Source organism: Hypomesus transpacificus, unplaced genomic scaffold (assembly GCF_021917145.1).
Source record: "Hypomesus transpacificus isolate Combined female unplaced genomic scaffold, fHypTra1 scaffold_393, whole genome shotgun sequence".
Lineage (NCBI taxonomy): Eukaryota > Metazoa > Chordata > Actinopteri > Osmeriformes > Osmeridae > Hypomesus > Hypomesus transpacificus.
This window is the reverse complement of record NW_025813914.1, coordinates 11,827-26,407: the sequence shown is the minus strand read 5'-3', so window position 1 is coordinate 26,407 and position 14,581 is coordinate 11,827. Positions and strand designations below refer to the sequence as shown.

At 43.9% G+C, this 14,581-nt stretch overlaps 1 protein-coding gene across 1 annotated transcript; it reads right to left on the bottom strand.

The window, feature by feature from the left end:
* Nucleotides 1–7,507: 7,507 nt before the first annotated feature.
* Nucleotides 7,508–10,475, bottom strand: dmrta2 (DMRT-like family A2). Its single transcript, XM_047016521.1, has 2 exons — nucleotides 9,570–10,475; nucleotides 7,508–9,295 (listed from the first exon to the last, which is right to left on the bottom strand). The coding sequence occupies exons 1-2, from the start codon at nucleotides 10,018–10,020 to the stop codon at nucleotides 8,439–8,441; spliced, it is 1,308 nt and encodes a 435-aa protein (XP_046872477.1). The 5' UTR covers nucleotides 10,021–10,475; the 3' UTR covers nucleotides 7,508–8,438.
* Between the last annotated feature and the right edge of the window lie 4,106 nt (nucleotides 10,476–14,581).

The following is a 14,581-nucleotide window of genomic DNA, read 5'->3' as shown; positions in this document are numbered from 1 at the left end:
CCAGGGGCCTGGGGCATGTGTGGAGGAGTTTGGATGAAGGTGTGTGCTTGGGTGCCACATTTCCAATTAAGCTGTTGTCTGTTTTAGTCAATCATCCAGAAAAGTTGTTTTAGATCACAGAGAATAATCTGTACTCCTGCTTCCTCTGTCAGGAGAACTAGCTGAGACAGGAGACACAGCTGACAGCACCCCCTGGTGGCTGGAGACCATTTCACAAATAAAACAGCCACTTTTTCACCCCTTTTTTCTCCCCCTCCCTTGCCTTTCCCATTTATTTATTTTCCACCTCTCCTCCTCTCCTCCTCTCCTCCACTCCTCTCCTCCTCTCCACTCCTCTCAGAAAACATAAATTCCTCAAGTCTCATCCACTTCCCCCCCTCCCCCCCCTCCCTCCTGTCCCAGTCTCATATCTCCTTCCCTATCCATCTCTGTCCAGCCAATCAATAATCAATCTGCCGGCAGTGGCCCGCCCTCCATCCATCTCCATTGGCCCAGCAGAGCCAGAGTGCAGTCCACCCGTATAGATCATAATTTGGAGGGCTGTAATTGCTGGTCAGAGGAGGGGAGGAAGAGAGTGGGTGAGAGAGAAAGAGAGACAGAGGGAGAGCGAGAGAGAGAGATGAAGATGGAAAGAGAGTGCAACCTCTGTGCCCCACCTCTTTATTCTAACTGACCCAGTTTCCCTCCTGTTCTCACTTCTCACTTTGGCCGTGTGTGTGTGTGTGTGGCAGGCCTTAGGAATGTTCTGTAGACGAACTTCTACCAGTGGGGCATTGGCTAGGAGGGCTGTATCTGTGTTTGACAAAGAGAGAATGTTCCGGAGCCTAACCATGCACCATGTGCACGCTACGCTAATAACACATTCTCCACCACATCCCTGTGCCTGCTCCTCATCAAGGCTTTCTGCTGAAACACACTGTTTGCAATGTGCAATTAATGAGGACTTGGAAGGTTTTCAATGGTTCCCATTCCAGCTGTAATTGTGTGAGATTCCCTCAGGGCTAGGGGGCTGTGGGAGGGGGGGGGGGAGAGGAGGCTGGGGGGGGGGGGGGGGGGAGAGGAGGCTGGGGTGGGGGAGGAGGCTTGTCAGGAGAAACAGAGCTGTCTTTAATCTTCATTTGATGACTTTCAGTACAAGTGGAACCGTTCACCGTGGAACCAGGAGAGAGAGGAAAGGAAGGAATGAGGGAAGGAGAGAAAGCTTGTGAGAGAGAGAGCTAGTGAAAGAGAGAAAGGGAGAGCTAGAGAGAGAGAGACAGAGAGAGAGACAGAGAGAGAGAGACAGAGGAGAGAGAGAGAGAGAGAGAGAGAGAGAGAGAGAGAGAGAGAGAGAGAGAGCGAGAGAGAGAGAGAGAGAGAACTGGCAGGCAGGCAGGTTTTAAACAGAGCTAGCCTACTTGTGTCACTCAGCCTCTGGGTGGCTGGTCTGGAAAGGGATGACTAGATGTAACTCTGAACAGCCTTCACAACACCTCAACATGCACACCACAATGGTGAACACAAATGTGTCTGGGAGTATGTTTGTCTATGTGTGTGTGCGTGTGTGTGCGTGTGTGTGCGTGTGTGTGCGTGTGAAGTGGAAGGGGTTTTTTTTTGTAACAATGATTTTATTCCCTGGACTCATCAAAGCACAAGAGAAGACATGGTGAGTTTTAACTTTCAAGGAACGCATTTATTTATAGACTGTTACTGTACCCACTGTTCCTGCTGCGGAGAGAGACGTTTCATATCAGCCAGTTTAAATTTTATAATCAATAAACACTATATCTAATCTGGAGAGGAGAGGAAGAGGAGGAGAGAGGGGAGGAGAGGAAGAGGGGAAGAGAGGGGAGGAGAGGAAGAGGGGAGGAGAGGAAGAGGGGAAGAGAGGAGAGGAAGAGGAGAAGAGAGCGGAGGATAGGAAGAGGAGAAGAGAGGAGGGGAAAAGGAGAAGAGAGGGTAGGAGAGGAAGAAGAGAATAGAAGGGAGGAGAGGGGCTCGACACAGACTTTTTGACAGGAAGATCTGCTGCCTCCCCTGTCATACCTCCCACTAAGTATGCACCCACACACACACACAGAGAGAACACACACCACAAACACCATACACACACCACATCCACCTTATCTGCCCTGGCAGTGTAGACTGATACTCCGTACTTGAGCAGATTAGGAGAGTTCATGCTGTGTGTGCACAGCATGGCCTCCATTTATCCTTCAACTCACAGGAGCGTCTCCACCCAGCTCCTCCGAGTTCCTCACGCCCCTCAGCCACGTCGTGCACGCCCCTCAGAGGGAGGGAGGACCGAGGGAGGGGGGACCGAGGGAGGGAGGGAGGGAGGAGTTGCAGGGTGATAAGAGCAGTCCTCAAGAGGACCCTCTGAAATGAGCTTCCTCAATCAATATATTATCTCAAGATGCTCCAGCAGCAATGCACCTACACATGACCTACAGTATGTTAAATACTCTGACTCTCTCCCTCCCACCTCCCTCCTCTTTTGTACCCGCTCCTTTTCTCATCTCCTTCTTTGTCATTCGAACCTATCTCAACCGATCCATGCATGTTTATTCTTGTCTTAAGTCAGGGCTGCTCCACATCGCATACAAACAGCCCACTAGAATCACCTCCTGGACAGAAGGCTGGGTTGGGCACCATATCACAGATGGAGATAAAAACCATTGATGTTCCTCGTGGGAACCTTAACATCTACGCTAGACCAAAGAGGAACCCAGGGAGATCTTGTGGTGATGATTTCCGTTGCACGGTTTATGCATAATAATAAAGTTTTTGTGGCGAAAGGTAAAGCTAACGGTAGCTAACTAGCGAGCCACAGTCACAAACTTCACTAACGACATGACGTCACAAACCTGCAGTAGAACATCAATTCAGACTAGCTTGTTAGCTTCTGGAAGACACCTAGCTAAAACTACTAAAAGACAACTGCAGGAATGCCACAAACACAGGCCAGGGTACCATCTTATTATCTTATTTCCAGGCTGTGATATCAACACCGTGTATTTTCGCCGTTCTTACTGGTTAGCTCCCACACCCCACGTAGCATAAGCAGTAGAGCTGTTAGCACAGCTGTACAAGTCACTTACCGGTCCGGAGGTCAGCTAGGAGCTAGGAGCAAAACGGAGCACTGTCGGCTTCTCCAGATTAGCAAAATGGTAAATTAAAGGTGCTAAAATGTGCTCTTCTATTGCTGACATCTGCAGTTCTCCAACACCAGGTGTAACAACTGGTAGTCTGCTGGCTATAGTTTTACCTACCAACCAGTTAACTAATACTTTATTGTTTTCTCTGTATTTGCGCTGTTGGGCTAGTTTTGTGGTGGGACTGTTACATTAATAATCATTGCAATAAACCAGGAAAGGGGTATCACATGATGATCATTAGTCCTGTAGGGCAGTGGTTCTCAACCCTGGTCCTCGGGACCCCCCTGCCCTGCATGTTTTAGATGTTTCCCTGCTCCAACACACCTGATTCAAATGAATGGGCCTGATAACAACCCATTCATTTGAATCAGGTGTGTTAGAGGGGGGAAACGTCTTAAACATGCAGGGCAGGGGGTCCCGAGGACCAGGATTGAGAACCTCTGCTGTAGGGCAATCCATGGCATGTGACTATCTGAATGATTGGAGTGGACAACATGAGAAGAGCGAGGCGGCTACTCATAGCGCGGATATCCGGTCACATGACCCTCACATGAGTCTTCAGACAGGGATGTCATTACTGACACTAAATGATCACTACATGGTGCTTCTTGCATAGAGAAGTGAAAAGATTGCATAATGAATCAATGGATTGAGTTATTTTTGATTTAGTCTACCACCTAATAAAAATATTATCTTTCTCCAAATGGCTTCCTCGGTAGTCACCTTCCTGCCAAAGTATATTCCTTGTCAATGCAAACTTTCATAGCAAATAAAACCCTTTGTGATTCTGATTCTGATTCAAATGTTTGGATGTTTCATATTAGTTTAAACAATAGTTTTGAAGTTTATATAGTAAAAAAACTTTACATTATTTTTTTTTTACTGCAGCTGCAACCAACGCAAGCACTTCTCACCATTTCCCCAGAAACGGTAGGCTACCTTAGGAAAACTTTCCATTGGAATAAATGAGCAGACGCTTTTATCAAAAGCAATGTACAAAAGCATGTAAGAGGACAATAGGAAGGATCGTAGTGCTGGTATTTCAGAGATCTGACTTTTCTTGTCTGTATTGTGTTACCCACTCTGTTGGTTCACCACTGCCTCTTCGATATTCCGCTCACACTGTAAAACTGTCTCTTAAATGAAAATGAGTTGTCTGTGAAGAGTAATCATTTAAATGGATTTTCCCCTGGCATACAGAGTCCCCATTTATCTGTCAGGGACTTCAATAGATAACTCAGAGAGCACCACACGGAAAACAGACACGCTCCTCGTCCACATCCCACTCCTCTTCCTCTCTCCTCTTCATCCTCTTCCGTCTCCTCTGCCATCTTCTCCTCCCCCTCGTCCTCCTCTTCCTCCTCCCCCTCAGCCTCCTCTTCCTCCTCCTCCCCCTCCTCCTCCCCCTCCTCTTCCCCCTCCTCTTCCCCCTCCTCCTCCTCTTCCTCTTCCGCCTCCCCCTCCTCCTCCCCCTCCTCCTCTGCCTCCTCCTCTTCCTGCTCCCCCTCCTCCTTCCCCTCCTCCTCTTCCTCCTCTTCCTCCTCCTCCCCTTCTCCTCTTCCTCCCCCCCTCCCCTTCCCCCCCCCCCCTCCTCCTCTTCTTCCTCCCCCTCCTCCTTCCCCTCCTCCTCTTCCTCCTCTTCCTCCTCCTCCCCTTCTCCTCTTCCTCCCCCCCTCCCCCCCCCCCCCCCCTCCTCCTCTTCCCCCTCCTCCTCTTCTTCCTCCCCCTCCTCCTTCCCCTCCTCCTCTTCCTCCTCCTCCTCCCCCTCCTCCTTCCCCTCTTCCTCCTCCCCCTCCTCCTCTGGACCCAAGGTCATCTCCCTGGAAGGTGGCAGGAGGGAGGCCTAGGTTCAATACTACACACACACACACACACATCTTGTCTTCTGAGACAGATCTGAGATATTATTTGTATGGCTAGCCTGACCTCTAGTGGCCATTCAGAGACCTGCATACACCCATGCTGTCATGCACCATGTTTCAATCTTCACTGACACAAGCCCTACAACAACTCGACCTGATAGGCAGTTCTCACAAGTGGTCTGCACTGGTGTGATGATGTTTTTCTCACTTTTTTATTTACTGGGGCAAAAAAAGGCTGCGATGCCCCTTTCTCGTTTCATGATGAAACCTAGAAGAAGAAAAACGTGTAAAAAAAAAAAAGAAGCTCACGGGGGCCACAGGGGGGACCAGGGACATTTTGACAGGGGCCCTGGCCCCTGTAGGCCCCCATGTAGAACCGCCCCTGCCAATTACAGTTGAGTGGTTACAGGTTTGTAACGTTTTGTTATCTCAGCCCAGTGACCTAAGGGCAGTAACGTAGTTAGGAGTAAATTGACCTGTTATGAGATTATCTATGAAATTGCTTAATTTTTCCCCTCTGTATTTTATTGTAGGCCCAACAGATTAACTACGCAACCCGTGTAACATCCAGCAGGTAAAATAATTGTGTCTTTAGGTTTATACGTGCAATTCATATTCATTAGGCCTACTCACTCAAGTGTACACATGGGCATATCTAGCTGGGGGGGCTGGAGCCCCCCCAAAAGTTTCAGTAGCCCCCCCAAATCAAAATGAATTAAAAAAAACATTTGTTAATTTCTCTTCCTAAAACCTACTAGAGGACACTATTTAAGAAGAATATTTTCAAAAAATTATTCTGGGGTAACATGCCCCCAGACCCCCCTAATTTGGCTTGGTCACAAGAAAAATAATAGGTTTTAATTTAGGGGCTTAGCCCCCCCAAAAGTGGGAACCTAGATTCGCCCCTGGGTGTACAGGTGGCGTTAGCCAATCCAGGCTATTCAGTACGAGCTCATTATTCACAATGCATCTTTACAAATGCAAAAGGTTACATACTTGCATGAAGATAACGACAATAGCACGTTATTATTTGTGAATATCACCCATTTCTTTTAAGACGTTCAACAGGGGACACCTAAACCGCAAGAATCCATCGCAACTTTGTAACGATGATGATGTGTGTACTCGACCACCAGGGGGAGGTGGTCATACAATTCAACACGTCACACGACATCCTTTCATCAGTAGGGTGCACTGTCCGCCTACTTTAGACTGAGTATTACATTTGCCTTCCACTGAAAGGGTTCTTATGAAGGATTGTATGTTGGCCCCGTAGCTGAGGTGACGGTCAGTTCGTATGGTCATAGTCGGACCGAGGCACCGTGTCTTGAGAAACGCAGTCGTTTCACAATAAGGCAATGGAGAATTAAAAATAAACATTGTTGTGGCCTGCTATTACTGGATGTGCTGGTTGTCTAGATTCCTGTAGGCTACGTCGAGTCGAATATATGAAAACGGTCTCACACTTATCTGTTAACATTGCAAAGGAACACCATATTACATTGGCAAGATAATGGAAGATTTGTATAATCTGTATTATATTGTCACTCAAAAGTAGCATTTGGAGGTGAAGCGATAAGGCTTGTCTTTGTAGCCCACTCTATATACTAATATGATTTTGACCAATTAACAGTTTGAATGTAGTCTAGGCCTATATGCTAAACAAATAGCTTTTGTGAACTGCGATGTGTGTTAGGCCTACATTTTTATTTGAGATTAATATTTTTAGGTGATTAGTTTGAGCAGCCGTGGTAGCGTATACTGGTTTATACTGCTTATTTTTTTTAGTAATACGTTTATTCTAAAATGTGAATGTTTATAAATGGCTCATTTAGCCCTACGTACACATTGAACTAATTCAATAGAAAATGACATTATTTTTCCATAATTTTCATCCAAATTAATATCCAGTTTTATGACAGCAAAACTCCTCCAGGAAAACGTCGTGTTTAAATTGAAGGACTATTTCGATCTGGAAACCGAAAGAACATCGAGGACGCATTCAACACTAAATACATAAATAGAAAATAAAGGTTTTTCTTCGGCCACTATGGGTGATTGTAAAATCAGTGTATTATGTATTCGGAACTATTCATATGTAAAGAAATTAATATAAGACTTGCCCACTCAATTTACAACAATTTCAATTATATGAATTCAATCGTAGGCAATGCTTTTATGATTAAAATAAATATTATTTTAAAAGATCTCCACACCTCAGTATTATTACACAATAAATGGAACGGGGGAAATGGCTGACCGTGGAACACTGTATAGCCTATATAGGCTATAACAGATGACTTAGGCTACAAGCTCATTCAAACCCGACACAACAAATAATAACATGAAAAAGACAATCATATTTACAACAACAATATTAAAGGTCAATACTACCCAAACAGTAATATTATTACTAGACTACACTTCTTTTTTTTGGTTATGTTACTTATATAGCCTACAGATTAATTTAATTAAAACGAGTTATTGTCTGGTTTTGTATAAAATAACATTTATTTCCAGCAAATTCATATACAATGTGACGGTACACAGCTTGCAACATGAGATGAGCCATTGACTTGATTCAGCACTAACATATGCCATTTCACAAATGAAGAAATATTGCAGCTGATAAACAATGAAAAGAGTTAGGTCAATTATAATATAATCATCTTATATAATCAAATGCATTATACACTATACATAGTTGGAGAAATATTATTTTTTTAAATCAAATCAAGAAAAAAGAATGCAAAACATAATTAGTTCAAGTTTTACAGTTAGGTTTAGGTTATGTTCAACTTTCGGGAAGCTACACAGGAATAACTTGGTCTTTCCACACTGTAGGCATTACAAATACGATCAACTATAACGTTACAAATATAGGCTATTGAGTTTCCTGTCTCTGGAAATAAAAGACTTGGATATTATCCTCGTATTGTGGCTCTGTAACACCATCCAACACCTGGGATTGGACAAAATATTATTGACAAATCTTAACAAAACTGCACAACTCACAGTCACCATTAAATGCATTTGATGTCCTGGTTAACTCCAAGTGCATTTGTAAAAAAAATCGGGGAGGTTGGAATTATATTGTTGTTTTTTATGCTTGCAGACAAAAAAAAAAACATAATTCAACAACGTCATATTTTTGAATTCCATATTAGGACTTGCTGAGGGTATTTAACAACTGTTCTGTACATGGGAAAGTAACAAGATTACATAATATATAAGTATGCTTGGTTTGTCTTCCTGCCCATCAGGCAGATAAACTAAACGCCAGGTCATATTTACAGCAAGCATTAGCCATATACACCACAGATTTCCTTAATAACACTCAACACTTTTGGCTACAAATACACAGTCCATCCTGGAGTGTTCCTCCATGCATCACCCAGTCCTACCGGCGCATGGTGAGTTCGTTACCGGGGGATTCTCTTCACGGTTTGTCCGGGTTGTTGTTGACCAGCGGCCCGTAGAGACCGTTGACGTAACTCTGATCCTTGTGCAAGATCGTCCTGTCTCGGATGAGGTCACTAAAGGCATAGTCCATGGGGGGCCTAAAACCCAGAGTGGGCATAAGCCCCGTGGTGGAGTAGGGGGTCATGAAGGCCAGGCCTCGGCTGTGGGCCGAGTAGGCCAGCCTTAAGGGGTTCAGCCCCAGGTGGGTACCCAGGGGGTACGTGGAGGGATCTGTGCCAAAGTGAGGTGCGTTTGGCTGCAGGGGGGAGAAGGCCGAGCGATTGCTGAGCGTCATGGCTCCTTGGAGCATGGGCCGGGGGTTGGAGGACAGGGGTGACTGGTGGACGCTCTGGAGCATGCGTTCTGCTGTCCACGTGTCTTCTGGAGCTTTGGGCTGGCCGCTGTTGTTGAGGATCTGCTCGATGGCCTGGACCACGTCCTTCCCACAGCCTTGCAGCACCAGCTCCAGGACGCTGCGCTTGTGGCTGGGGAACACCCGGGTCAAGATGTCGATGGCGTTCATCTGCCGGGAGGCGGCGGAGGACGGCGAGGGATCCTGATCGTCCTTGTCCGTCTCTGAGCCGGAGTCTGAGCCCAGGGGGGTGACGGAGCCCGGGGTGTCCTCGCCGTCCTTCAGGGTTTTGGACACCGGGGAACTGATGAATGATTCCCCGTCTCCGTTCTCGGACCCGGAGCCGTGGCGGCCGTCCGGAGAGGACATGCCCGGGACGGACTCGTTGTCGGTCGACACCGACTTCCCCGCGTTCTGATGGCCGGTTCCTGACCCCGACATCTGGGCTTTAGGGAAAAACTCGTACTTCTGAATACTGGAATCTGTGAATCAGATTATTCAAGACATGAGAAAATACAATTACATGATTCTCTTGAAAAGGGGCCTAATGAACCTGTGCTTGAGGATTACTTGGACCATATTTTTATGCAAAAGATACAACAGAACACTTCAAACGTCATGGATAATTAAAAAATTCCAGGCACAAGTTAGTTCAATCATAGCCTAATTTTTTATTGAACGTTATACATGCACAAAAGTAACGTCAGTATGGTGTGTTTGCTAAGAATAAGGGCCTAACGTCCTTGGTCCACTCACCAGAGTTGCTCTCGCTGCTGACAGAACCGAACACCTCGTAGTTCTGTCTAGGTGGAATTATGCCGTTAGCGGCAGCCAGCGCAAGCCCCTCGGCCGTTCCGTATAGTAGCTGAAGCTCGCGGGCTTCGTTCTCTTCCTGCGCTTGCTGTCTCCGCAGCGCAACCTGCGCCGCCATGACGCGCTGCCGCTCGGCTATCAGGGTGCACTTGGCACACATACAGTCTTTCCAGCGGCAGTAGCGCTTGTGGCCTTTCAATGCTGACACCACACCGTGGTTCCTGCAGCGGGCGCACTTTGGGGTGCGGGGATACTTCTCGGTAGCGCGCAGGAGGAGCGGCGGACCACGGAGGAGCGTGCTGGCCATGGAGACCGGGATGGAGGTTGCAGTTCCCGCGCCGTGATGGATTTGGGAGCCGGAGGACACAGTGGAATGCTCGGGTCTCAGATCCATTCTGCGTTTGCCAACAACCGTCACACAATCACCTGGGAAATGTGGCTCGATGATAAGATTCGTTTTTCGAAGCTGTAGAAGTTTTTCTTTTTGCCGACGATCCGTTTACACCAGCTGATTGGTTGTCAACATATCTGTCAAGTTAACGATCTAAAAGTGTTGTTTGTCCATCGACGAAAAACGTGCGTTAAAGTTTTCCTAAACCGGAGGGATGTAGCCAAATAGTTGTCAAATCGAAACTAGGCAAATTTTTAGAGGTAAACAATGCAGGAGAACAGGAATTGACCGTGTTACACTCCAGTATCCGAGTGCTTCAAGTGCTGCAAGACAAGTTTCTTTCTCCCCCCGACTAAAGTTAATTTCTCCAAAAGAAGCCGAGGTTGCAACTCGAAGCAGCGCGAGACACTAACTTCCTTGGGAGATTCTGAGTAGATACAGAACGCTCTCTCTCTCCCTCTCCCTCTCTATTGTTGCTCCTACGTTTTCATTAGACAAATTTGACAACAATGTGGCGTCTGTCATTGGCCAAAAGGGGAAGGTGCAATCTGATTGGCTTGTCCCTTTTTCTACAGTGTCCACCTGAGTTCTTTCTCAACTAACAAGTGTTTAGAATCTGAGGGCAGCCATGGAGAGCTAAAATAGATATCAACAACGAAATTATATTTAAATTCAATAGCAATTCATTACCCCAGCTTTTTTTTTGCATTTTACATGAAAACATTATCAGAACATTCATAAAACATTAATTAATGCAATATTATAGGCTACTATAAATTTAAATCAGTCAATGGAAAGAGGTGGATGTTTAAAAAGATGGAAGCTATTGTAATGCTTGGTATTTGTTGACACGTTGTATTGGCATCACGTGCGATCGGCATGCATACGGTTTATATCATCAATATGATTTTATTATTATATCTTATTTTGCAGTGACACCTAAAGCCATCGATTATGTCACTGTCATATAACCATCAACTCGCTAAGGTAAGTAGTATTTCAACTTTGATTCGTGACTTAAAACCACTTGTCTTATAAAATGCATCTGGGAGAAACAAAATGTAGGCCTACACTATAAATCAAACTTTTTAATCAATGTTAGAGATTGTGTTTTAAAAGCATGGTGAATCTTTCTTAAACTTTTCCCCACAGACTTGATTCATAGTGCAGCCTAGCCTGTACATTTTTTAAGGTGTAGCCTATTGGAAAATGGTTTTAAAACTGAGTGACAGACTGTATACAAAAAGTGACAGGCTTTAAATTTGAGAAAATATGAACGTCTGGCCTTCAAAATGTTTTAACATATTTACGTTATTGCAACAGCGAACCAAAACACGTAATTTTGCCTAAATGATCAAACACCTCAACATAAGTTTGGATCTTATAAATTATTTAATTGTCAAAACGGAGTGTAGTTCGAGAACGCATAGACTACTTGTGCTACAGTAACGAGTTGACGTGTCTTGAAAATTAGCCTGGGAAGACATGTTAGACTGCTTTGAGCTTTGAAATATTTCCAATAAATAGGCTAATCATCTTGAAATAATTGCTGCATGTCACTTTGGCTTTGTCAAAGGAGTGCTCGCGGCAGGCACTCTTTTAGCCTAGTCTACCCACATTTTTGTCTATCACAGTGAGTTGAATTTCGCGTTAGTAAACACTAACCATATTCATATACTAATGAATGTCCACCTCTTAAATTTAATGTCAAATGTTTTTCTAAGGGATATATCCAGGGTATAAAAAAAGTATTGTTAAAAAAAAACATTTAAATAATTTCATTTTTACAACAGGCTTCTTTTAAAAGAATAAAATATAAGCTACCACACACACATAAATATATGGAAGTATATGTATTGCCTACCTAATAATAAAATGTACACTAAAGCCCTAATGAGAAACTCGATTGATGTTGCACATAGGCCTATATTGGACTTGAGTAGGCCTAGTAGGCAAAGTATCCAACACTTCGGTTGTTATGCACTGACAATGAATCATTTCACATCAGCTTCTGTAAAGATTTTTTATTTATTTTTTCTAACAATAAACAATATGGACAGAATTCGTTTTGGCACTAAGTGTGTGATCTCTACTTCTAAAGGGTTTCGGAGCAAGATGATCCACGAGGCAGCAGCCACTGCGTGTAGCTGTGATGGGATTCCGCTGACGTCCGTGACGTCTAGGCTTTGTATTAATTACACATTTTATCGAAAATGTGAAAAGGTTTATTTCATGATTATGATGCCTTTTTCAAAGATGTGGCTGCAGTTCATTTTTATGAGATCAAAGTAGTTTGAGGATAAGAAACAATTAATACAAAACAGTTGTGTGTTTTGTATTGTTGTCCATGGCTGAATGGCCTAACAAAAACGTATCTATTAAAAATAATAATATATAACATAAAAACATGAACATCCTACAATTATCAACAGCAATTGACCATACGTGTAATGGTCAAATGTATTAGATGTTTTAAATGTTGTAATGGAAACAACGAGCCTAAACAGCCCTATATCCTTCAGTTTACAACACATACAAAGTCTAACTAAATCTCCACTGATGTTGGGACTGCATTGATCTTAAAGTTGTTTACCTTAGCTGAATAGAAGCGAGGCTACAGTAGCTTAATTATTTCTCAACGCCACTCTCTCACGTCACCCCTACCTGCAGCTCATAAACATTATACTATCTTTTCTTTTGATACGGACCTTTACCGCTCGAGCTCTATATCTCCTGTCTGCTCCGAGCGTCTCTGGGCATGCACCCAGCTCACGCAGACCTGCCGCTCATGGTGCCATTGTTTACCTTCTGAATCACAGTAAGCAAATGCCATCTGTCTCCCCCGCCGCTGTCATCTGCACCTTAATTACCTAACCAACAGACTAATAGAGACGATATTAAACTACATCTTTTTGACATTCAAAGTAATTATCTTGCCTCGGATCTCACACGAATGAGAATTGCCAACCAAGAAGTAATTTCGGGCTCCAGTGATAAATGGCGGTAATAATGTGAGGAGATTATGTTATGTAAACCACATCAGGCTCAAGACTGGGTTATTTTCTCTTGCAGCTGTAGAACTAAGTCTGTTGTTGGGTAGGCCTATTGATTAAGTAGTGAAACATGCTTTTGCATGTTAACAAAAGAAATATGAGGCGTTATGCGTAAAGATGGACATAAGCTATATATTTATAACTTCTGAATTGAGTTTCAACAGTTTAAGGATATTTTTCATGTGTGTGAGAGAGAGAGAGTTGAGCATTTCATACTAATTAAAAGTATTTTTGTACTTAAACTATTTAATCTAAGTAGGCTTAGACAGGTTTATTGCCCCACATCTCATTACACTGTTTCATTGTTAAGTTATTCCTATTTGCACCTTACATTTTTTACTCTGTTGGTTAAATGCTAACTGTATTTTATGGGCTCTGTACTGCACAATAACAATAAAGTTGAATCAAATGTAAAAAATAGTTTGATCGTTTGATTTGTCTTGATTCGATTCTCTTAAAACTCACAAGTTAGGCTTCAGGTGATTAAACATTAGGGCATAGTTTCCCAGGCCTAGTCTAACACAAAAAAAAAAAACAATTGAGATCTTCATTTAATTTGTCTCATACTTTAGGGCTAGGCTTAACCCGTGTCAGGGAAAGTGTTCAGGTTATTCACACGTGCTGAAAATTAAATCACATCTTTGTATTGTCAAGTTTATTTTAACTATACATCCATATCGGTGTATTCATATGACCTAGGATATATTGGCATACTTGCTAAGCGTTTTAGCTATGTATAACTTGTTTTACTAAACATTAAGTCGAGCTTGGTGCAGCTTTAGAATATTCTTGAAGCCTAAAAAACTTTCATCCCGTGTCTCTCCACGGTTTCCAATTAAATGCCCTCGCGCAATTAAAAGTGACTGTGGTCACTTAAGAAATTCAACATTCTTTGAACACTTCATTAGGCTTATGCATCAAAAAGCGAGGCGATTCTTTCATTTCTTTCAGAAAGGCTACAGAAGACTAGGGTTTTACACCTTTTTAGACGCCAACAAAAGAGAAGCTTGACCCAACATATGTAGCAGCATGTTTCCGCTACCCCTGCACCCTGGTGCGGTATTCTAGCGACCTCGCTCACTGCTGCTGCCCTGCCTCGGCGCGGCTGGACCCGGATTGCCTCCTGGGGTTGCCCGCTGGAATCGCAGAGTGTATGGAACAAGGCGGAGGTTAGAGTAGCAGGTATACAACTAGCTGCGTAAACGGCGCTTGAGTTTGGGAAAAAAACAGAGCGTATTTACACGCTTCAACTGCTCACCAAGTGCTCATTAGGTTGTTAACCTCGGGTTCACACTGGGCCCCGAAGATGACGGAGTCCTCAGCGGACGGCGAAATTCCTTTAAACATAGAGAAGAACACCGTAGAACTCATGAAAGAGGCGAAGTATTTATTTGTTAAAAGTGAAGTGAAGCTATGCGTAATGTGCAAAAAAAGAAGGCAATAAAATAGAATTTCCCACAGAATATCTCCAGACAGGACTATTTCATTATGAGGATAATTGCTTGTATTTA